This window comes from Gopherus flavomarginatus, chromosome 10 (genome assembly GCF_025201925.1).
Source record: "Gopherus flavomarginatus isolate rGopFla2 chromosome 10, rGopFla2.mat.asm, whole genome shotgun sequence".
Lineage (NCBI taxonomy): Eukaryota > Metazoa > Chordata > Testudines > Testudinidae > Gopherus > Gopherus flavomarginatus.
In genome coordinates this window covers 29,434,579-29,460,349 of record NC_066626.1, presented here as the reverse complement: position 1 = coordinate 29,460,349, position 25,771 = coordinate 29,434,579, and the positions used below count along the sequence as shown (strand labels likewise).

General features: G+C 40.2%; 1 protein-coding gene across 6 annotated transcripts in view; it reads left to right on the top strand.

Moving 5' to 3' along the window:
* MYO1B (myosin IB) overlaps positions 1 to 25,771 on the top strand; it is a 264,196-nt gene that overhangs the window by 117,251 nt on the left and 121,174 nt on the right. For all 6 annotated transcript variants that reach the window (XM_050969467.1, XM_050969466.1, XM_050969465.1 and 3 more), the window contains one exon: positions 3,382 to 3,497. In XM_050969467.1, coding sequence (XP_050825424.1) covers positions 3,382 to 3,497 — 116 coding nt within the window. The remainder of the gene's footprint in view (positions 1 to 3,381; positions 3,498 to 25,771) is intronic.

The following is a 25,771-nucleotide window of genomic DNA, read 5'->3' as shown; positions in this document are numbered from 1 at the left end:
ATGGGGCGAAAGATGCTGGCAGCCTTTATCACAGATTTACAACTAGACCATACAAATATGGTCCATGGTGAAACTTGACATTCAAGATTTCTGCTCAAGTGTGAACTTGTTTTTTGCCAAATAATAAAGATTTAATTTTTTTAATATGGAGGAAAGCATTGACTTGTTTTGGATGTCTCTGTATAGATCAAAAAACCCCATTGATTAAAAAAAATCTAAATCTGGCGCAAGAGCACAATTAAGGACAGTATCAGCCTGGGCATAAAGACCAATGTATAAGGCCAGAGAGGAAGGGTGATCTAGTGATTAGGGTACTATCCTAGGATGGAGAGACGAAGGGTAAATTCCTTGCTCCACCACAGACTTTCCGTGTGACCCTGGGCAAGTCACTTATTTTCTCTGTGCCTCAGTTCCCATCTCTAAAATGGAGATAATAGTATTTCCTTATCTCATAGGATAAACGCATTAAAGGTTGCAAGGCACTCCAATACAGCAGTGATGGATGGGGGGAGGGAGGGAAGCATATAAGTATTATAGATGGAAAGATATTAAAAAGTGACTGATTTTGGTTGCACCAGCTTGTCAGTATTCAACCAGTGATGCTTGTTTTTGGATGGTGTGTGTTCAGCACTTTTTAAACTTGGGCCCATTTCAGTGTTAAGGTGGAGCACCGAAAATCCCTGATCACTCTAAAATCTTGGCCTGAAATCTTTTTGCCTTTCTTTTTTGACACTAATACTGATATTTATATATAGTATTTTTATTGTTCTTGAATGGTTCTTGAATATAAAGGGTGACACCCACTACCTGGAGTATGTATATTCTGTGATTATGCATTAAATTTGCTGTGGATATCCACCACTTTCCGGATAATTCTGTGCCATAATATAATTTTATTGCTATTTAAATCGTGTCTAATCCTCATGGCTGTGAAGAATGATACTGGAAACTTGAGTTTCAGTGCATGTTGAAGCAGTATGTTCTTGCTGAGTCTGAGATACGTTTTGTAGAATTTCCTGTCTGCCACATCAATACATCAGAATCCAGAGATCTTGCATAGTATTTAGGTGCAGATTGCTGTGTACTATGTGGACTGGAGCCCTGATCTTCTGTCCAGGTGCTGCAGTTATATTGTATCATGCTATGTTAGAGTGCTGCAATAAACAAACAAAACAGTATGAGATAAGAGTGAACTGTCCCTTCTCTTCCTCTCAGTCCCTCTGGATGACTGCAATTACACATAGAATTTACACAATAAAAGCTATACCTCAGGCTTAAAGTGAAAAATTACAGAAGAATTCTGACTTATTTGTATCCTGACTTGACAAACCTCCCCATTTATAGCAGCTTGCTGTTGCTTTTAAGCTCCTATGAGGCTACACGTACATTATGAGCTAGGGTTTCGATTCCTCTTCTCTGTATACACATACTTGTACTAGCTTTCATCAAGCTACCGTTTGAGTATAAATATCAAGGTAGCGGCAGTGGAGATACATGGCTGAATAATGCAGGGTACCAGCCTGTCTGAAACCAGTGGATATGTAGTCAGCGTGGCTTTGCCATGTCTTCACTGCCACAACCTTTGGTACCGTGGCTACATCACTATTTATACTTGCGGTAGCTTGGCGAAAGCTAGCATGAGTATGTGTACACGAGCAGGAGAATCACACCCCTAGTTCCTAGTGTAGACATAGCGCCAGGGTTTGAAACTAAGCTCTTTCGTGGCTATAGGAGTGCCATAGGTCTGTAGCTCTGATGCACAGTTTTGCTGTAGACCAGGCCTGCACAACTCATAAAGTGGTGAGGGTCATATTACTTCAAAGAAAACAGCTGAGGGCCAACCCCCCCGCCCCCCAGCGCTGCCAAACCCCCCAAAACAAAGCACCCCCCCCCAAGCACTGCCCGCCCCGCGGAAACAAACCCTCCTTCCCCAGTGCTGCCCCAACGAAATAGCGGTACTGAACCTTGGTAATGTAAAGGTCCCGAAGGTAGTATAATTAAGGTAAAAGAAAAATGTCTTTTTGCTAGAAGTAGAATAAGATCTTCCCCCAACTTTGTAATCAATTGCCCTGTTGAATGAATGAGATGTGACTGAGGAAAGCGTGGAAGGCAGCACCTCCAGACGGCTGCAACCCTTGGAGAGGGGATGGGAGCCAGACCAGATCAGTAGAACAGGTCAGCTGCTGATTCCTTGCTCACCTCCTCAGCCCACCCCCCGCCTGCCCAACTCGCCGCCTCACCCCCTGCCATTGCCCACCCGCCTCTTCAGCCCCCCTCCCTCACCTGCCACTTGCCTACTCACCCCTCACAGGCCGCACAGTGAGCCCACGCGGGCTGCATGTTGCGCAGGCCTGCTGTAGATTTTAGTCCTGAGGAGAGTTGAAAGCTCTTGAGGAGTTTCAGTGTATGTTTAGATTAAGGGCTACTCAGGACTGGACCCCCAGAGGTTCTGATTTCCGGTCTCCTTTTCAAACTGAATTGGTGTCACCCAACCTGTTGGATAATCTGGCTTCTGCCATGTGCTATGTCATTTAAGCAGTATTAACATTGGAAATATTGGTAAGTAGCTGATCTTGAAACATAGTGGAAACCTTTTGATACTCTGATCTTTAAATAATGTTTGTGCAGCTTTAGTGTTTTTGTTCCCTGGACAGAACATCATAAAGTATTAATGAACAATGAGTAATTTCTATTATGTACATGATAAAACAAAGTGCTCATTGTTTTATGCCATCTTCACTTTATATGCTCTTGCATATATAATTGAGAAATTTGCTAACTGATGCACCTTATAAATGAGGCTTTCTATTTAAAAGGAGGAGGGACATTAAATAATTACTTTCAGGTTGGCTTATTGGACTGAAGAATTAAACTAAATTGTCTTGTTTTCTATTTTAAATATTGAAGACTAGTTGGAATTGTGTAATATTTAAAAATTGTTTAGGAAAATACATAGAAGTATTTCATTTTGATTTTATATAAACACACCTTTCCCTTATGCAGCACAGCAGAGCCCTGATAATTCTTTCAAAAATTAATCCCCATTTAAAGTAGGAGCAGTCTGCCTGTACAATATAGAAGGAACTGCTTAAAGAATCTGTCAGTATTGTTGTTTTTATTCCCTTTATTCCTGTAGTACCCAAGAGCCCTTAACTGAGAGAGATTTTGAAAGGCTTTTAGTGTATAAATGAATGTTTTGAATGTATTCATTGTAAAAAATGGTTTTTTTCTAAGCAAATGTTGAATATTTTCCTGACATATAGAACTGACGAATTAAATGTAACAGCAAAAATTGATGATTTTTTTTTAAAGGACAGGTCATAATAAAATCTCATTTTTGAGTATTAAAACACTGTATTCTGCATTATTTTTCTCCTACAGACATACATTGGCAGTGTGGTTGTATCAGTAAACCCATATAGACCGCTACCCATTTATTCACCAGAGAAAGTTGAAGAATACAGGAACAGAAACTTTTATGAACTCAGTCCTCACATGTAAGTATAGTGCAGAAGCTTTAGGTTTCTGTTCTACTTTGAAACAGATGGGACCAGCTGTCTTCCTTGTGTCATAGAAAATGATGTTTTTTATCTGCTCAGGATTTTATGAGCTCAAAGTATGCAAAGTTTAATTGTAGATTTTTATTTTAAAGGAAAAGTTGAAATATTTACTTTAGTGCCTATTTTTGCATTTCATATTTAGGTTCTTAAATGCGATATGGGGGAAAGTTTCTTTCTGGTAATTGTTCAATGGTAACATCTATTACAACATTGTAAAACAAATAAAACCGCAGAGGCCTCTAAATGTTAAATATTTTCCAGTAATAAGTTAACTTAATACCATTGATGTACAGTGGAAGCACTTGAAGTTCTATTGTGTGGAGAGATTAGCAGTTTTACCAGTACTCCTCGTTTTGAGTGTAACAAATGTCACTTAGAGCGGTGGGAGCTTTCAAAATGGAGGAAACGTAGTATAACCACTCATGTCAGTAATTCAAGTAAACTATTTACTTTCATGAGTCGCTGCAGGATTGAGCCTGTATTTTGGAAAATGACACACATCTGTGGTCAAAAAGAGGTGAGGAGAGGAAAAGAAATATCCAAGGCATAGACATAAATGTAGTAAGGCTTTAATTTGATGTTGTTTACAGCTTTAACTTAATCTTAAAATTTTCTCTCTGAAGTTAAAATCAGAGACAAGATTTGGGGTTTTGTTTTTTTCCTTTCGTGTGTATGTATGTGAAAGGTAGAATTCAAATCTTACTAGAACATTTCAGTTGTAACACCTTTTCCTTCTTTTTATATAACTGAAACATTAAGGCTAAAATATAACATTCGAAAGTATATGAAATGAATAGTTATAGGTCCGTTTTACTTTGGTTTGCATTCACCTTTTGTAATTCCTTAGTGGAAGTTGAAGTGGGGTTTAAGCGCTTGTCTGTATTGTTTAGCTTTATTGTGTTTTGAATGTGATTGTGAAGAAATAAGTTAGCTGGTGCAGATCTGACTAGTCCTTATGAATTAAGATACGCTGTGTTCGGCATCCCACAATTAAATGTGGTTAAATCTTGCCCCCATACTCATGTGCTGCGACAAGGATTTAATGCCAGTTAGCAGACATTATATAGAACACAGTTTATCCTGGTCAGCAAGATGTCAGCGCTAGCTTGTTTGTTAAATGTTAAACAAGAAAAATATTGCCATGTGAACGAGGTTACTAACTCAGCTCCTCTCCCCTTCAGTTCTTGAGGTAGATGAGATTTTAGTCTATTGTGATATTGTTACTAGGGCTGATCATTCTGCAGTTTGATATTCAAGGGGGGCTGCTGGGTGCTCAGTGCTTTTGAAAATCAGGCCACTCTGAGTGCCTAAGTATGAACTTAAAACGTAGGCACCTTATTTTGAAAATCTTGGTTTTGGTTTTTAGAACATATTTTAAAACATTGACATGGAAAATATACTGTATACTGTTTTGTTCTGAAATGATAAAGACCATTCATGTTTATCTGACATGCAAACTAACCTAATAATCGAATCAAATATGCTGCTGTCAGTTTGGAATCTCCTTGGACCTGAACTGTTTGACTGACTAAAGACCATGTCTACACTATGGGGACTGTAGTGGCCTAGCTACAGCCTAGATGTTATACTGGCATACCTCTGTAGTGTAGACACAGCTTACAGGGATAGAAGGGTGTTTTTTGTCTCTGTGGGAACACCACCTCCCCAAGCAATGGAAACTGGGTCAATACAAGTATTCTTCCGTCGACCTAGTTGTGTCTACACTGGGGATTAGATTGGGATAGCTGTGGTGCTTAGTGTGGATTTTTTATGCCCCTTAGTGCCATTGCTGTGTTGTTTTTATGCCCCTTGAGTGCCATTGCGATGCAAAATTTTAAGTGTAGACCAGGTCTAAGTTTACAAACTTTGGCACAGTTGCATGCCAACAGAGCTTCTAACTCTGTGAGGCATGGTGAAGGGAATAACTCTTCAAGCTTACTGTGCATGCTGAAAAATAGGACTATGTATTAGGTCCTATTTAGAATCCAGGAATATAATATATTTCAGGTCCTATCTGTTCTTGGGAGATAGCTTTACACAAATAGATTTTATTTAAAACAAACAAACAACAAAAAACCCACTACTTCCTGAAAGCCCACTATCTCTGCAATGCCTAATCAAATCAATCGCAAATGTATGCAGAAGTTCTGTCCTGGTTAGAGAAATGCACACCTGTGACCTTTCAGAAGTTTTGGGATAACAGGGTGGTTAAGAATGGTTTAAAATGGAAAATACAGAAGGGAATAGTAACTTGAAACACTGACAAGAAAATATTGGTAAATTATATTCATTGTGAAAAGGCATAATCAAATGGTCAACAGTTGACTCAGGGCAATAATTTCTGGAATTTAAACACTTTAAATCCACTTACTAGTAATAGACTGAGGTGAAAGAGCATTGAACATGAGCTAATGCCAGGGGAATCTTAATTGTGTAACGTTAAGATGATTTTCATTCCAAGTTTTGATGCAGTGCCAACTAATGACAAGTAAAATCATAATTTGTCCTGAACAGATGATGTGTGTCCAAATATTTCCCTTGCTTGTTTCCTCTCCTATATAAAAATAACATTTTGCAGCTCACATTAGACAATTTTTTAGCAGTGTTAGAGGATTATACTGAAAATTGTCTACGCTGCATATCAGATGATTTCTTTTCAAACTGAGGAAACACCAAATATTATACTAGATTGTAGACACGTTCGATAGACATTGGCACTTTGTGCTTTGTACTGGTAGCCTGCTTGTCATGAGAACTGAATATGTGCTTCCTTTTAAATATGGTGATTGTATTGTAATGAGAACTGTAACAGGCTGTCATAATATGTTAAAATAGTGGCATTCTGACCAGCTTTATGGCGTCCATTTTGGAATTGTAGACACACAGAATAAATGTTTAAATGTAAGGTTAACTATTGTTAATACCTTTTTCTCTTGTTCAGGCCACTCTTTGTGTCTTAAACAACTGTTCCTCCCTATAATGTATTGCCATTGACAACTTTTAAAGTAAATGTTTTTAGGCATAGACTGGGCCGATTCCATGCTAAATTCCCTATGTAATTTGGCAGATATCCCTCAATCTTCAGGTGTTTTTTCAGTCCTGGAACTCAGGAGGAGACACTGTCCGGAAGGTTTCGGTGTGTGATATTTCTTCTGATGTAGACACATACTGATTAGTTGAGACCTACAGAGTCGTTTTCCTTAGATATTTAATAGATGATTGAACTGTGGCTTCATGGATTAACCCACTGCATAATTTAATTGCACTGTTTTGGAAAATACTTTGCAGCCTCTGTTTGATTCAGTTCACTTTCAGCAAAAGTTCATTTGGAAACTATAGAGGTACGTTTATGAAAGATTGTAATTTGGAGATGCTCCCGTGTGAGTGTGGAAGGGAGGGGTTGAGAACACTGCATGGCTGTGTGCAGCATATTACCAAGGAAGCTCTCCAGTTTGATTAAATTTTTATTCCTTTCTCATTCACTGGTTTGTTCAATGAACCCCAGGATTGTTACATGATGGCAGAAGTGCTGAATGAGAAGGAAACGGCAGTCCTTTGGAAGCTAACGCCTGTGTTTGCAACTGAAAGCAGAGACAAAGGGAGGCTCCAGAGAAGCACACGGAGTACAGAGGGTTTTGCATGTATTTGGTGAGCAGAGTAGTGGTTTGACTAGCCAAAAATGGATGTGTTGCGACCTCCATCCAGTCTGCAATTGTCAGGCAGTCTTGTAGAGAACTGGAAAAAAATTCAGACAGAGATTTGGATTGTGTTTAGCAACCATAGGGGCAGAGGAGAAAAATGATGAAGTGAAATCATCTATCTTTTTGCATGTTGTTGGGGAAGAAGCACTGGATATTTATAACAGCTTTAAGTTTGAGGAAGGTGAAAGCATGAAGTGAAGTAAAATACTGACTAAATTTGAGAACTATTTCATGCCTAAAAGCAACAAAACCTTTGAGAGATGCACATTTTTTACATGCATGCAAAAAACTGATGACACTGTAGGGCAATATGTCCCAGAATTAAGGAAACGCAGTAAAACCTGTGACTTTGGAGACCTGACAGTCTCTGTCAGTCATTTGTCTCATTAAAGACAGTGTGTTAGAGAGACTGCTCTGTGAAAGAGACTTAACTTTAGAAAAAGCTCTCCAAATATGCAGGGCTGCAGAAACTCTGAAAGCACAAGCTAAAAAGCTGGATTCACCACAAGGGGTTATCCGTGTACTGAGTACAAAAGAATATAGCCAGAATAGGTCAAATCAAAGAGTGGAACCACTCTTTATGAAAACCACTGCTGGGGGGAAGACTGGGTACAACAATCATGTAGAACGTCTAGATCGCAGCCTGGCCCCGAACAGTGTGGGAAACACTGTCATAAATGAAGGAAAAATAAATATTTTGCAAAGTGCTGCAGATCCCAAATGCAGACAAGTCAAGTGTATTCAGTTAGAGACAATCTGGTTGAGGAGTTTTTCATAGACGAACTGGCATCTAGCAAGCCTGAGGAGAGGGACTGGATACTGCTTATCACAGTGAATGGAACAATTATTCCACTGAAACTGGAGATAAGAGCTCATGTTAATACTCTGTCTGAACAAGATTATGAGACTGAAAATAAGACCAAAACCAGGCTAACAAAAAAGAAATTGGTTATTCTGGAACAAATATGCCAGTGAAAGGGAGTGCATTGTTAACATCAACCATAAAAACACCATGAACAAGCTCCCATTCATTGTAGTGCCAAAAGAGGTGACACCAGTTTTAGACCTGGCTGTGTGTGGTGAACTCAGTCTGGTAAAATGGGTGCTCTCACTACATGATCATACTGAGCCTGGCTATGAGACACTCTTTAAGGAAGGTGGTAAGGTGATAGGGAATAGCCAGCATGGATTTGTAAAGAACAAATCGTGTCAAACTAATCTGATAGCGTTCTTTGATAGGATAACGAGCCTTGTGGATAAGGGAGAAGCGGTGGATGTGATATACCTGGACTTTAGTAAGGCATTTGATACAGTCTCTCATGATATTCTTATAGATAAACTAGGAAAGTACAATTTAGATGGGGCTACTATAAGGTGGGTGCATAACTGGCTGGATAACCGTACTCAGAGAGTAGTTGTTAATGGCTCCCAATCTGCTGGAAAGGTATAACAAGTGGGGTTCCGCAGGGGTCTGTTTTGGTACCGGTTCTGTTCAATATCTTCATCAACGATTTAGATGTTGGCATAGAAAGTACGCTTATTAAGTTTGCGGACGATACCAAACTGGGAGGGAATGCAGCTGCTTTGGAGGACAGGGTCAAAATTCAACATGATCTGGACAAATTGGAGAAATGGTCTGAGGTAAACAGGATGAAGTTCAATAAAGATAAATGCAAAGTGCTCCACTTAGGAAGGAACAATCAGTTTCACACATACAGAATGGGAAAAGACTGTCTAGACTGGCAGAAAGACTGGCAGAAAGAGATCTAGGGGTCATAGTGGACCACAAGCTTAATATGAGTCAACAGTGTGATACTGTTGCAAAAAAAGCAAACGTGATTCTGGGATGCATTAACAGGTGTGTTGTAAACAAGACACGAGAAGTCATTCTTCCGCTTTACTCTGCGCTGGTCAGGCCTCAGCTGGAGTATTGTGTCCAGTTCTGGGCACCGCATTTCAAGAAAGATGTGGAGAAATTGGAGAGGGTCCAGAGAAGAGCAACAAGAATGATTAAAGGTCTTGAGAACATGACCTATGAAGGAAGGCTGAAGGAATTGGGTTTGTTTAGTTTGGAAAAGAGAAGACTGAGAGGGGACATGATAGCAGCTTTCAGGTATCTAAAAGGGTGTCATCAGGAGGAGGGAGAAAACTTGTTCACCTTAGCCTCCAATGATAGAACAAGAAGCAATGGGCTTAAACTGCAGCAAGGGAGATTTAGGTTGGACATTAGGAAAAAGTTTCTAACTGTCAGGGTAGTTAAACACTGGAATAGATTGCCTAGGGAAGTTGTGGAATCTCCATCTCTGGAGATATTTAAGAGTAGGTTAGATAAATGTCTATTAGGGATGGTCTAGACAATATTTGGTCCTGCCATGAGGGCAGGGGACTGGACTCGATGACCTCTTGAGATCCCTTCCAGTCCTAGAGTCTATGAATCTATGAATATCACGAACTGTTTCAAGGGTTGGGTTGCTTGCAGAGTGAACATATAATCCAGATAAACAAGCAGGTTCCTCCCATTATCCAGCCATGTAGAAAGGTGCTGTTTGCACTTCATTATAAACTCAAAGCTGAACTTGCAAGTATGGAAGTAATGCAAAAAATTGAGGAGCCAATAGGGTGAGCTTCCTCATCCTAGGAGGAGCACGTGTGTGGCTCAGTAGGCACAGCTATCAAAGATCTCCGATCCCAGGCGCATCCGTAGGGACACCACTTGAAGAAGAAACAAGGATTTCGCACCCCTAAATGCAGAGATTTTGTGCCCCAAGTGGCCACTCTGATTGCCTGCCTCTAAGCCAGCCCCGAGTGCAAAGGGACTGCACCACATCATAGAATTTGGAAGAAAGTTTTTTTCCTATTGTAAATGTGTGGTAAATTCAGTTGCACTTATACCAAGTCATTTGTGCGTAACAGTATAGATGGGGAAATTTTGAGTCATTTACATGCTGTGTCCTGAGTCACAGCTGAATTAATTTGCAGAAAGGAATCATGTACAAATCATGTGCAAATATTGAATTTCAGTGATCTTAGAGACTGAAAAATACAGGTAGCCTAGCTCTACTACTGAATAGCATTTTTAAGCCATTGTTTTATCCCATGCATGTCAACTAGTTATATTTGACCCTAATCTATTGTGTTTGTGCATATGAAAGCATCAGAAGAAAATAAATAGGGACTGAAATTTCATTTATTGGTGATTACGTTACATTTGCAGGATTAAATGACAAAATAACTGAAAGCAAACTCTTTCAAAGATGCAGAGTAAAAGATTCAATCACATACTTTTGTCCTGTCTTGAGTGAAGGGGACTGGACTAGATGACCGCTCGAGGTCCTTTCCAGTTCTATGATTCTGTGATTTCTATAGTTGTGGAGAAAAGTAACAACCAACCACGCATATGCTTAGATTCCAGAGACCTCAGCAAGGCTATAAAAAGAGAACGTTTCAAACTACCAACCAGAGAAGAGATTATGGCTCAATTTGCAAATGCTCAATATTTCAGTAAATTGGATGCATCCTCAAGCTTTTGGCAGCTGAAATTAACTTAAGAAGCTCAAAACTATGCACATTTAATATCTCATTTGGAAGATACAGATTCTTATGCTCTACCCTTCGGCATAGTTTCAGCACTAGGAAACTAAGAGGAGACTTAGGGGGGGATATGATAGAGGTATATAGAGTGGTGTGGAGAAAGTGAATAAGAAAAAGTTATTTACTTGTTCCCATAATAGAAGAACTAGGGGCCACCAAATGAAAGTAATGGGCAGCAGGTTTAAAACAAATAAAAGGAAGTTCTTCACACAGCACACAGTCAACTTGTGGAACTCCTTGTCTGAGGAGGTTGTGAAAGCTAGGATTAAAACAGGGTTTAAAAGAGAACTAGATAAATTCATGGAGGTTAAGTCCCGTAATGGCTGTGGCCAGGATGAGTAAAGAATGGTGTCCCTAGCCTCTGTTTGTCAGAGGGTGGAGATGGATGGGAGGAGAGGGATCACTTTACCTGTTAGGTTCACTCCCTCTGGGACACCTGGCATTGACTATTGTTGGCAGACTGGGCTGGATGGACCTTTGGTCTGACCCAGTATGGCCATTTTTATGTTCTTATGTTCACCAGAAGTGTACCACAAAACCATACATATGATCAATGAACATATTAATAGTATTGACACCTCAATGGATGACGACATGATCTGGGGCTCATTGAAAGAGGAGCATGATTGTGGACTTTGGAAGTCCTGAATGCAACTAGAGCTTCAAACCATAAACTAAATAGGGAGAAATGTGTTTTAGGGATTACAAAACTGACTTTTCAGGGGACGTTATTTCCAACAAAGGTATAAAACCTGATAAGATTTCAGCCATTGAAATGAAGCCATATCCCCAAAGAAAGGTGTCCAATGGTTCCTAGGAATGTTTAATTATCTTGGAAAATTCATACCTAAATCTATCTACCAAGGCAGCAGCGTTAAGAAAACTCCTAGAAAATAAAGGTGAATGATATTGAGGTGCAGAACAGGAGGAATCGTGGGAAGGTTTATGCACCAGGAAGGCACATTAAAATCTCAGCAGGTGCTTAACAGTCTGGGTTAGGTGCAGTGATTTTACAGAAGCATATGGATTGTTGCAGCCACTGGCATATGCATCTGAATCACTGACTGAGGCACAAACCAGATATGCGTAGATCGAAAAGGAGCTTGTAGGAATATTGTTTGCCTGTGAGAGATTCAACAGTGTGTCCTTGTTGCCAAGAAGGCTAACGGCATTTTGGGATGTAGAAGTAGGAGCATTGCCAGCAGATCAAGGGACGTGATTATTCTCCTCTATTCGGCTTTGGTAAGGCCTCACCTGGAGTACTGTGTCCAGTTTTGGGCCCCACATACAAGAAGGATGTGGAAAAATTGGAAAGAGGCCAGCAGAGGGCAACAGAAATGATTAGAAGCTGGATACATGACTGATGAGGAGAGGCTGAGGGAACTGGGATTATTTAGTCTGCAGAAGAGGAGGACGAGGGGGGGATTTGGTAGCCGCTTTCAAGTACCTGAAGGGGGTTCCAAAGAGAATGGATCTAGACTGTTCTCAGTGGTACCAGATTACAGAACAAGGAGTAATGGTCTCAAGTTGCGGTGGATGAAGTGCTTGTTGGATATTAGGAAAAACTTTTTCGTTAGGAAGGTGGTGAAGCACTGGAATGGGTTACCTAGGGAGGTGGTGGAATCTCTTTCCTTAGAGGTTTTTAAGGTCAGGCTTGAAAAAGCCCTGGCTGGGATGATTTAGTTGGGGATTAGTCCTGCTCTGAACAGGGGATTGTACTAGATGACCTCCTGAGGTCCCTTCCCACCCTGATATTCTGTGATTCGATCAGTATATTTATGGAACAACAGTGGAAGTTGAAATGGACCACAAGCCCCATGTAGCATTATTTAGCAAACTGCTAAATGATTATAGCTTAAGGATTCAAAGAGTGATGATAAAGCTGCGAAAGTATGATTTGGTTGTGACCTGCACACCCAGTAAATTCATGTTCATTGTAGATGCATTTTCCAGAGCAGTGACTCCCACGAAACCAGAGAAGACTTTAGACACAAAGATGCAAGCCTAGAAAGATCTGATTGTAAAGTCAATTCCCATAGTCAACAGGAAACTATAACAAATGAGAAGGGGAACAGAGAAAGATTAATTGTTGGGAATCCTTAAAGAAGTAATAATTAAAGGGTGGCCTGAAGAAATAAGCAGTTACTGTCCAAGTATAAGAGACTATTGGAACTGCAGACATGATAGATGGGGTGATTTTTCAAGGGTAGTAAGGTGGTAATTCCAATGAGCCTCCGAAAAGAAATGCTACAGAAGATCATTTAGGAATAGAGAAGTGCAAACAAGGAGCACGAGAGGGTCCTGTATTGGCCATGTATTAATTGTGACATCACTAATGTGGTAGGAAACTGCTTTTTATGCTTGAAATACAAGCCATGCCAACAAGGAGAGCCATTGAGACCTCATCCAGTTCCACAAAGGCCTTATGAATATGTCGGCTCAGATTTATTTACCTGGCAATCAAAGGATTATTTAATAGTCACAGATGATTATTCTCTGTATCCAGAAATTAGCACATTGCACAGTACTAATAGTAATTCAGTGATAGCCAGCCTGAAAGAAATCTTCTTCAGACATGGAATTCCAGATGAAGTCTTCCACAATAATGAGCTGCAATTTTCCAGTGCAGATTTTAGGCAATTTGCCATAGATTGGGGTTTTCATCACAAAACATTAAGTCCAAATTACCCCTAATCAAATGGACTTGTGCAAAGATCTGTATGGAAGTAAAGAACCTTATGAAAAAGACAGTGACAGTGGTGGTGATTTGTTTAAAGCCTTATTGGTTTACTCAAGTACAACTCTGGAGAATGGCTTTTCTGACACTCAGCTGTTAATGGAAAGAAGGATCACATGTAATTTGCCAGTTACCTGATGAACTCTCATAAAAATGCAACCATACATTAGATGAAAGAAAATCCAAAATGGAAGCAGAAATATTATTTTGACAAAAGGGCCTGTGATCTTCCATCTCTTAACCCAGGTGATAATGTGCCTGAGGAATCACACCTCTAGTACTTTGGGCCAAAGAGATACCATTAAAGAACAGCTGCATCCAAGGTCTTATGTAGTCCAGACAGACCTTTCAATTCAACATAACTGAAAGGATCCACGAGTAATTGCAGAAAGTTCCAGCACATTAACAGCTGATGTGCATTTCCCATCTAACTGATCCTTTATCATCAATGCACAAAGAAGAAACTGTCAAGGAACAAGAGAACAACTCAGGGCTGATTTACTAAAGCTGATCTAATTTACGTCACTCAGGGGTGTGAAAAAGACTTCCCTCTGAATGATGCAAGTTACAGCAACCTAAGCGCTGTCCCCACCAGTGCTATATCAGCGGGAGATGCTTTCCTGTTGGTGAAGGTGGTGAAGTAATTATGACAATGGGAGAGCTCCCTCCTGTCAACATAGAGCATCTTCACCAGATGCGCTACAGCAGCGCAGCTGCATTGGTGTAGCACTTCTACTGTAGACCTGCCCTCAGACTCTAATGAAAGGCTGATACTGAGAGGATCAGAGCAGGAGATTAAAAGTTCTGAAAGACTCATAGAGACTTGCTAACCTGCCTGAAGAAGGGGTATTTGAGGAAAGTGAGTGATAAAGACTCATTCCAGAGTGATTGCTGGTAACCTCTCCTCTGTAGGTAGTTGTCACATTGGGTTTATAGAAATGTACTAGATGGTTTGAGAATTTAATGTACGTCTTATTAGTTGTTATATATAAAAACAGTTAAATGTTAATCCTCTCTTTTTTTTTTTTTTTTTTTTAAGAGGGAAGATGTAGAGATAGGTTTATGAAAGATTGTGGTTTGGAGATGCTCCCTTATAAGGGACTGTGTTGTGAGTGTGGGGATTTGGACATGTGCCCTGATGGCAGGGGTTGGGAACACCATATGGCTGCATGCAACAGTTCACCAGAGACATTCTCCAGTTTATTTGATTAAAGATTTATTCCTTTCTCATTCACTAGTTTGCTATTTAATGAACCCCAGGATCGTTACAGAAACCAGCCAGGGTTCCAACAGAACCTTTCCATTGGAAACCTGCCTGTTTTCCTGCCAACTTGCCTGCTCAACTCCTCACCAGCCCAAGCCCCCTGGTCCGGATCTCTGGGGCAGCTTGCCATGTAGCCTGCCCTGCATTCAGGATTACAGGACTTCCAAGACCCACAGCTGCAGAGCAGCCCTGCTGAGTGGACTACATTCACTTTTGTGGAGAACTTCAGCATGTTTGGGTTTTGTACTGAATTGGAACGAAACCAAATTCTGAAATATCAAAATCCTACATGAAATGGAATTACCTCTTTCCACCCAGCTCTAGTAACTACCCAGAGGTGTTATCCTATTCATATCCTATACATCCCCAGATGTATCCTATTATCTGCCTGTGCTGAAAGTGCACACAGGATTTTGGATGGGAAGAATCTTGGTTGAAGCCTTGCAGATTTTCCAGTAGTACAGCAGTTTTGATGAGTAAAACTTAAGCATGCTCAGAATGAAAATGTGTGTAACCAACAAATTAATTATTTTTAATATAGAGATATACCTATCTCATAGAACTGGAAGGGACATTGCAAGGTCATTGAGTCCAGTCCCCTGCCTTCACAGCAGGACCAAGTACTATCCCTGAGAGATTTTTACCCCCAGATCCCTAAATGGCCCCCCTCAAGGATTGAACACTCAACCATTGGGTTTAGCAGGCCAATGTTCAAACCACTAAGCTTCCCCCTCCCTTAAACTGTCATCACTAAGTGATATGGAGGCAGTTCAAACCTCACTGTTGTTTCAAGCTGTCTGAAGGCTTTTGGGTGACAGCACAGTATGAACCTTCTAATCCCTGGTCTACACTACAGAAGTACTTTGGTATAACTCAGGGATAGGCAACCTATGCTGAAAGTGCCAAAGGTGGCATGTGAGCTGATTTTCAGTGGCTCTCACACTGCCCGAGTCCTGCCCACCAGTGCGGGAGGCTCTGCATTTTAATTTAATTTTCAATGAAGCTTCTTAAACATTTTTAAAACCATATTTATGTTACATACAACAATAGTTTAGTTATATATTATAGACTTATAGAAAGAGACCTTCTAAAAATGTTAAAATGTATTACTGGCACGCAAAACCTTAAATTAGAGTGAATAAATGAAGACTCAGCACACCACTTCTGAAAGATTGCCCTGGTGTAATTACATTGTTCAGGGGTAAGAATAATGCACACCCCTGAGCAACATAGTTATACCAACCTAGGAGCCAGTGTGGACAGTGCTATCACCTGCCGACACCAGCTACTGCCTCTTGTGGAGGTGGTGGATTATCTAGGCCCACGTGAGAGATGGTGGACATGCAAACTTGCCAATATTTCTTTAACCCTAATCAGAAAAGCTTACTAAGGGGCAAAAGGGTAGTGCAGTCTCCATGGACATTTAATCCTCGGCTGCTCTGGATAAAACAGCCTACAAGAGTAAGTTTCATTGGTGTTATTTAATGCTAATTGTAGAGGTTTTTTTTTTTTTTTTTTTTTTGGTTTTTAACAGTTGGCCACTAGAAACTGGAATGAGACCACAAACACATTTCACATAGGCCAATGAGGCTACATCTGCACTGCAATAACTTGCATGGTGACAGGTTTCAGAGTGGTAGCTGTGTTAGTCTCCTCGTTGTGTTTACTGCAATAACTGGGTCTAAGAGCCCGGGTCAATTGCCTTGGGCTGCAGAGCTAAAAATTGCAGTCGAAATGTTCAGGCTAAGACCTACATCTCCAGCGGGGTTTCAGAGCCTGGGCGACAGCCCAAGTGTCTACACTGCAATATTTAGTCCCACAGCCTGAGCCCTGCAAGCCTGAGTCAGCTGACCCTTTGTCAGGTCGGACATATCCCAACTGGATGGAGTAGCAATTTCAGTTCACAGAAATGACACGGGGATAAATTTAAACTAGTGACTTTGGCGTGAACAAATTGACTCTAATTGTTCACACCTTCCCATGTGTGTTTACGTGGTCATAACACCTTTTTAACACGATAGTCTTCAAGGCCCACTATGGAATCTTTGGTTTTTGTTAGGAATGTGCGTGAGGCTGTTAAATGGGACTGATCAATGGATTTTTTTTATGTTGCTATTTAATTATGCTCCAATACATCTGTTAGTCTTTAAGGTGCCACAGAACTCATTGTTGCTATTTAATTATTGCTAACCATGCCCACCTTCTATCATCTTTGTCTGGTCCCTTGATTTTCAGATATGTCTTTAGTTTTGTGGGGCACAACATGCCATTGCGGTGAACTCTTGAATGCAGTGTGGAAGTGCTTGTTTATGTCATTCTGTCTCTGCTAGTCTGCTCATTCAGCTCAGGTAACTAATTGGCACTTTACTCACACGGAGAAGAACTTGGTAAGTGATAGCAATGACATAGAAGCATACTGTGTCTTCCTGTAGGGAAGCTGCAGGAGCCAGATGGCCCAGGGGGGAGCTTGCAGAGTTTCCAGTGACTGTTTCTCAGAGGGGAGGTCTTTGGCAGTGGAGTGGTGGGGGAGCCTCTGAGCCCTTGGACTGTGTGGGTAAAGGTAACAGTCTCCTTAAGGGAGTGTAGAGTAGATGCTGTCTGGTTCCACCTCCTGTCTTGGCCACAACCTCCTGAATGTTAACAGAAGCCCGTCTGCACTTTTGGAGAGTGGAGGAAGCATGGCCAGTGGCGTTGGAACAATTTTTATTGTAGAGGTGCCAAGAGCCATTGAACCAAACTGTAAACCCTGTAGATTATGGAAACTACTTCAAACCAGGGGGTGCTGCTGCACTTCTGGCACCCCGAGCATGGCTGGCAGGCTCTATTCCACCTTCCTCAGCTGCTGTGACCTATGTGCCATGTTTATGCTTGTGTTTCCCCTCCCCACTGGCCATGCTTCCTCCTCCCCCCCCCTTCTAGATTGTTCTCCACATTTTAGAAGAGGTGTGGCTTATTTTAGGATGAGTTGGTTGGTAGGGGAGATCAGGCTGATTTTACCTTTTTTCCCCAACAAAACAAGATGGGAGCTGTAGTGCATAACAGTAAGTTCCATGTCAATAGTCCCCTAGTCCTGCTTTCTAGCTGCGTATGCATGTTCACTGAGAGCTGGTTGCATTTCTTGCATATACTCTGAGAAGTTCAAAATAAGGTTAGTCACTGAGATGTGTACAAAGATATATCTGTACTGGTATCTGCAGATCTTTTTCAAGAGAAGCTTTTTATCAGACCATGCCAGGTTAGAGGAATTATCTCTATATAATTTTTTTTTACATACTTGAGTATTGCTATCAAGCTTCCAATCAACTGAAAGTACAACTGCTTGTTGAAAATTGGTTTTTAAGGAAAATTACAGTACTTCTGTATTCTCTGAGAGAAAACAGTGTAAAATGAGTTGTTCGTGCCAAAACTTTCAGACACTGGTGCCTGAGTTAAGCTGTTACATTAATATTTGGGTTCCTACATGAGATCTGTCTTTTTTTTAAATGCTGAGCACCCAGCAGCTCCTGTTGCTGCGAGTGGGATTTGTGGGAGCTCATCGCTTTTGGAAATCACCCTACTCTAATTTAGATCCCAAGTTTTAAAACATTGGTCCTGATGTATCTTATGTTTGTGTGGGTGAACAAACGAATACCCCTTCCTCTTTGAAGGACCTTCACGTTCATCATTCTAATAACTATTTTTATTTGGATGGATTCACAAATTGTGACTGTTGATAGTTGTGACGCTTTGTTTCCTCCCCTTTCAAGTCATAGCTACTGAGAGCCAATGTAAGCAGCGAATATAAATATATTTACTTCTGTTTTTTGCTGGCATTCCAGGGTTGCATGTGTTCAGAAACACCAAGGCTACAGTAACTTTATTTTCTTCCTGCATTCAAAGCAAATATTTCTGTTCCAAGGGCATGATAAAGGCCCAGCTGTGAAGGACAATTGTTGCCTGTACATTTAAAGTTAATGTTCTTCATATAAACACCATGCAGTTTAGTTTTTAGGACAGAATGTAATTGATCTTGTTCCTCAGAAGTGGGGGATGGTACAATATACACCATAGTTTATAGCAGAGGTAGGCAACTTGTGGCATGTGTGCCAAAGGTGGCACGCAAGCTGATTTTCAGTGGCACTCACACTGCCTGGGTCCTGGCCACCGGTCTGGGGGGAGGAGGATAGAGCTCTGCATTTTAATTTAATTTTAAATGGAGCTTCTTAAACATTTTAAAAACCTTATTTACTTTACTTACAACAATAGTTTAGTTATATATTATAGACTTATAGAAAGAGACCTTCTAAAAATGTTAAAATGTATTATTGGCACACGATACCTTAAATTAGAGTGAATAAATGAAGACTCGGCACACCACTTCTGAAAGGTTGCCAACCCCTGATTTATAGTCTTCTCCTCCTATGCTCTAGTACAGTTGTCATTGTATCTCCATTTCAGTGTCTTTTATTTTGAATATTTTTCTTCATTCTATAGTCTCTCTCCTTCCTTACTAATAGGTTACCGTACTTTGTATTTTGTACTTTTTTTGCTTCCTTTGTGCTGGTTTTTCTCCCAGTTCCCTATCTCCACACAAGGCTGGTCTTTGGCCACACTCAGGAGGCAGATGTCATGACAAAAGAGTTGCTCGGGTCAGCAGGCTGCTTGCCTAAGCCTACAGCCCTGTTTTACATTAGCTGTTTTCATGGCAGCTAATGGCATTAAAGGCCACAATGGGAGCAGAGAAGGAGGGGGAGAGTTTCTCATCTTTGCCCCACAACTCCAGACCACTACTGTCTGATATCCTTAATGGATTTCCCCTTTCAGATTAACCATGCCTTCTTGAGATGTGGTTGCAGGGATATAGCCATATGGTATCATGATGGATGGCATATTTCTATTAATATCCTCACCAGGCAGTGAAATTTCTCAGCATACATACATTAACTATTTGATCTGTAGATAAAGAACTGCCATCAAAGCCCAGTTTGCTACGCCATGTATGAAGTGCATATTTGTTTTATATTTTCAATGTGTTTTGGCTGCCATACGTAGTTTGAGATTAGCCAGATTCTTTATTCCATTATGACTTGCCCCCCCAAAACCTACTCACTTCTTATGTTACTGGTAACATGTTACTTGTAATTATGCAACAAACTTTCCTTTGTTTAATGGAATATAAATGCAGAAGTAAAAAACAATATATCTAAATCAAGCGTAACCAACATTTGTATTTATGGAATTCCCATTTTAAAAAAATCTTTGCACTGGAATTAAGGTTGAGAATACATATCAGTAACCACAGAGTTGTTAAACGTGCATCCTTAATGAGCATTGTCGCTATCAGAAACCAGGTCTTAAATTTCTGTCCTTCAAGCAGTTTAATGTTAAATTGAAAAGAAACCCAAATATTTGAAAGCTCAGTTCAGAGCCCTCAGCAAAAATAACTGCTTCTGTAATGATGCCTTAATGGATAAAAAAAACAAACAATTTGCTCTGATCGCTGTTCAGCAATCTCAGCTCAGCTCTTGGGGAGGATGATAGTTTCTAGGATCAGTTGACAGAGTCCTCACCACCAGAGGCTGGAAAAGAGAGCCCTTTCCCCTTCTCTTCAGGTTCCCAGTGCTCTGTGGGTTTTAGGCTATTGATACTCCACCTAGGAGCTATATAGCTACTTTTTATTTAAATTTAAGACAGCTGCCTCACGAGATTGCAGACTTGTTAAACTCCTTTGGGGAAAGGAGAGCAATGGGAAGGTGGGAGAGCTGTGATGACTTGACAACTGTATCAAACTAGCGGCTCTTCAGAATTAGAGATGTTAGTACCCATAGATTTTTGGACATCTAAAAACCCTTAGAATAAATCTGTAATCCAAAATTAACCCATTTTACACAGTAGACAGATATGAAGGGGAATTGGGAGGCTTGGGCACAAAGTTAAAGTTTGGGTGCTGTATCTGTGCCTTTCTCCACTGGTAAATGTAAAATAGTTGAAATGACATATTTGGTTATTTGAAGAGAATTCAAGAAGTGACTCAAGAGCTTCTCCAAAACTTGATCGAGATGTAAATCAGGATTTCTCTTGCATGTAGCAGTAAATTAGCTTTCCATTGAATCTTGAGCAGGAGTTGTATTCACTGAATCTTGGACCGCATATAATGCAAACGTTCCATCCCAGCGATCAAACAGCTATTGGCAGTGCATATTATAATCTTAGTAAAATGAAAAATAGTTGCTGGTTTGCCATTGGTATTTGAGAGCACGCAAAGTCAGTGTTCTAAAAATGTAATAACACAGGAATTGATGCACAAGAGGATGTGTGGTTTTTGAAAGGCAGAGGAAAATATGCATCCAGGACCCAAGGAGTACAGCTTTCTGAAAGCCAGGCATACAGAATGGGGTTCCATTTCAAATTGAAACATTTTTAAAAGCACCTTAATTTTAAAAATGGTTGTGGAATTGAATTTGTAAAGATTTTGTTGTCAGTAGAAAACAATAGAGGCCATAGGATTCTGAAGTCTTCATTGTGTTCATGAGAATAGGCCACTCAGCAGCTACTCCATAGTTTTGTCTACACTTGTCTTTTCCAGCAACTGTAGAGTGCATTTGTGCTGTCAATGTTTTATAAATGCGAATTTATACAGGACTTGGCCTTTTCAGTATAGTGTTATCTAAACACAGTGCCTGCCTGCATGGTAGGTTGCTAAAGATCCATGTGTGGAGACCAGAACAAACAAAATTACTGAGTCTAGAGATTGTTACAACACAGTTTGGTCTTGTCTGTGGACAGGGCCGGCTCCAGGCACCAGCGAATGAACAAGTGCTTGAGGTGGCCAATGGGAAGGGGCGGCGTGTCTGGGTCTTCGGCGGAAATTCGGCGGTGGGTCCTTCAGTCCCTCTTGGAGCGAAGGGACCTGCTGCTGAATTGCCGCCGAGGAATGGAGCGGTGTGGTTGAGCTGCTGCCAAGAGCCACCGATCGTGGCATTTTTTTTTCTCTCTGCTGCTTGGGGCAGCAGAAAAGCCAGAGCCGGCCCTGTCTGTGAAGATGGAATGAAAATATAATCCCTCGATGTGGTTATGCATATGCAGATAGCCTATTAGGAACATATATTTGAAATTCTGGCCTTTATGATGGCCATCAATTCTCACAAATTTAAATCTAGGAGTGTTTGTTGTAGAAATGGCTTATAACTGAGATTCTAGATTAGCATTTTGATTTATACTCACAGCAGAGTTTAATACAGGAGAAATCTTTTAAAATCATCGTTTTTTTAAATAATGAATTGCTGCTTCAAGTTAATCCATGGTTACTTCAAAAGTCTTCTCTCCTGAATAGATTTGTAGGTCAAGTTAAAATCTACCAAATTGAGCAAAGTCCCTGAAGGACTTGAGGCACTTTTTAGAACAGAGAATATATCTAGGGAATATATGTAACGTTTTATGTTAGCTCCCACATACAGATCCATAGGAGACAATGTCTATTGCTTTAACCCAGAGTGTTGGGAGCCTATTGGGTAATGCTGGGGTGCAGCAGAATCATGGTGTCTTTTTTTAAAATTGTATATATGGGAAGTGTTTTAGGAACCACTGACTCCTTAGGGGGAGGGATAGCTCAGTGGATTGAGCATTGGCCTGCTAAACCCAGGGTTGTGAGTTCAATCCTTGAGGGGGCAATTTGGGGATTGGTCCTGCTTTGAGCAAGGGGTTGGACTAGATGATCTCCTGAGGTCCCTTCCAACCCTAATAATCTATGTTTCTATGATTCAACACTGTTTGCTAATGCAGATAGCTGCTACAAAGAGTCAATAAATCTGAGCCCTAATCTTCTATTGTTTTTACTTTTACAATTAATATTAGGGTCTAGGACTATGCCTGAGCATCACTCTTTCTCTTCAAAAGGGCCAATGCTACAGTGGCACAAATTGTAATGGGTGAGATTTTCAGAAATGCCTATGTCAGATTTATTTATGGTGGGGCTTGAACGCTTAAATCAATTCAGTACTTTTGAAAATGTTACTTGACATATATGTACTTAATTACTGTGCAGTGAAGTCCTCTTTACTTGCAACACTTAAAAACATCCTTTCTAACTTGGACACAAAATAGTGCCATAATATAGCGGAATCCTTGAAAAGCCATGTTTCACATCTGATGTGGTTTGTGCAGTTAGTGGCTAAGCCAGAAGAGATTTATCAGTTAACATTGGATTGGTGCAGATTCATTTTAGAAGCAGTGCACTGGAAAAAAAATAAGTGCAAGAATCAAGTGCATATATACCATGAAGGGCGTTTGACTTTGTTTTATGGTGCATATGACTGTCTTTTGTGTGGATGTAGACTGCTCACCCTTGACCAAAAACTCAATATACCCTAACTGTGGAAATATTAAAATCAAGTTTCCATCTTTTTTTTTATGCTTCTGGCATATTTCTAATTAGGTGGCCATCTTTATGGATGAAAAATACCCTCTTGTACTGATTCTTAATAAACTAACTTGTAGCTTAGATCCCTATCAGAATAACCCAATTCTTAAAAATATTTTCAAATGTTTACTCATGTCTTCTGTACACAATGAACTGGTTCATTTGTATCATATATGGATTATAAATCAAAAATATTGAAAATACTTTATTTAACAGTGACAACAATTTCTCTGTTCCCTTTTGAACATCAAGTTGAATGTAGTGGTCTGTATTTAGGGTGAGTATGGAGAACTCTGCTTTCAGGTTAGATTATTTTGTTAGACAGCCAAGACCTTTCTAAAAAGAACTTAATATTGTGGCTATTCGAAGACATTTTGAAGTTACAGTAGTTTAAAGTAATGGTAGCACTTCTTGCCAGATCCCATTTCCTTGACTTTCCTGGAACCAGAAGATCTGGCTAGAGTTATTAACAGCTCTCAGGATTTTTAGGAAATAAGATGCTGAGCTATTCTTGATTCACATAGCCACATAAAAAAAACGAGGAGTCCTTGTGGCACTGTAGAGACTAACACATTTATTTGGGTATAAGCTTTCGTGGGCTAGAACCCACTTCATCAGATGTATGAAGTGAAAAATACAGGAACAGGTATAAATACATGGAAGGATAGGGGTTGCTTTACCAAGTGTGAGGTCAGTCTAACGAGATAAATCAATTAACAGCAGGATACCAAGGGAGGAAAATAATGTTTGAAGTGGTAAGAGGGTGGCGCATTACAGACAGTTGACAAGAAGGTATGAGTAACAGTAGGGAGAAATCAGTATTGGGGAAATTAAGTTTAGGTTTTGTAATGACCCATCCACTCCCAGTCTTTATTCAGGCCTAATCTGATGGTATCCAGTTTGCAAATTAATTCTGTTCTGCAGCTTCACGTTGGAATCTGTTTTTGAAGTTTTTTTGTTTAAGAATTGCCACTTTGAGGTCTGTTATTGAGTGACTAGAGAGATTGAAGTGTTTGCATACTGGTTTTTGAATGTTATGATTCCTGATGTCAGATTTGTATCTCTTTATTCATTTGTGTGGTGACTGTCCGGGTTGGCCAGTGTACATGGCAGAGGGGCATTGCTGGCACTTGATGACATATATCACATTGGTAGATGTGCAGGTGAACGAGCCCCGAATGGTATGGCTGATGTCATTAGATCCTATGATGGTATCCCTTGAATAGATATGTGGATAGAGTTGGCACCGGGGTTTGTAGCAGGTTTGGTTCCTGGGTTGGTTTTTTTGTTGTGTGGTGTGTAGTTGCTGGTGAGTATTTGCTTCAGATTGGGGGACTCTCTGAAAGCGAGGCCTGGCTTGTCTCCCAAGGTCTGTGAGAGTGAGGGATCGTCCTTCAGGATAGGTTGTAGATCCTTGATGCGCTGGAGAGGTTTTAGTTGGGGACTGTGGGTGACGGCTAGTGGCGTTCTTTTACTCTCTTTGTTGGGCCTATCTAGTAACAGGTGACTTTTTGGTACCCTTCTGGCTCTGTCAATCTGTTTCTTCACTTCACCAGGTGGGTATTGCGGTTTTAAAAATGCTTGATTGAGATTCTGTAGGTGTTTGTCTGTGCCGGCAGGATTGTAGCAAATGCAGTTGTAACTCGGTTTTTTTAGCTGATACAGACTAACATGGCTACCATTGAAACCTGTAGCCACATAAAGTAGACTCTCTATTTCTCCAGCCTTTGAGAATTTAATGAATGAAATGGACAGTTGATTAGAAACAAGGAATTGTAGCACAAATGTACCTTAACTTTGACAATTTGTAATGCAATTTTCATAATGTACTCGTAAATGTTCTGCAGTATATTTTAAATAACAAAGCTTTAATAGCCCTCCCAATATCTCTGTTGTTAAATCTGTGCTAGAAGCAAGACCAGCTTGTTTTGTACTGTTATGCAAAGTGAAGTTCTTTTGTGTAAAGAATTGACATTCTGATCAGTCTTGACATTTAAAACAGTGCATGCAGCTTTAAATATGTATTTAATTCATTTTTATAAAATCTGCCCCAGTAGTTTCAATAAGACTTTCATGTCAAGGCATTTTATGAAAAATGAGCCTTTAAAAACAAAAATGAATGAGAAAGGACAGGAGAATTAAAGCAGTGGTTTTGGTATTTTAAACCAAACCTGAAAGAGAGATGGGTAGTTTCTATAGTAGTGAAAAAAAAAAAAGACACACATCCCAGCTTGTGCTTAGTGTATCGAGGGATCAGTCTTTGCATCGAGCCTTTCTTAAACTGCCAATTTGTACTATTAAGGGCGGAGATCTCCCCTGCAATTAAGAACAGCTGCCGTTCTCTTTCATTGAAAATGTCTCATTGTGTTTAACGGTCTCATTTTTTTTCATGAAATTTATAACACGCAAACAGGGTGCCCATCTGCTATGCTGGAAGACTTTGACATGCTTTTAAATAACAATATAACATAAATGAAACTGGCAGCAAAGTCTTAGAATAATTCCATCTCCACTGCAACT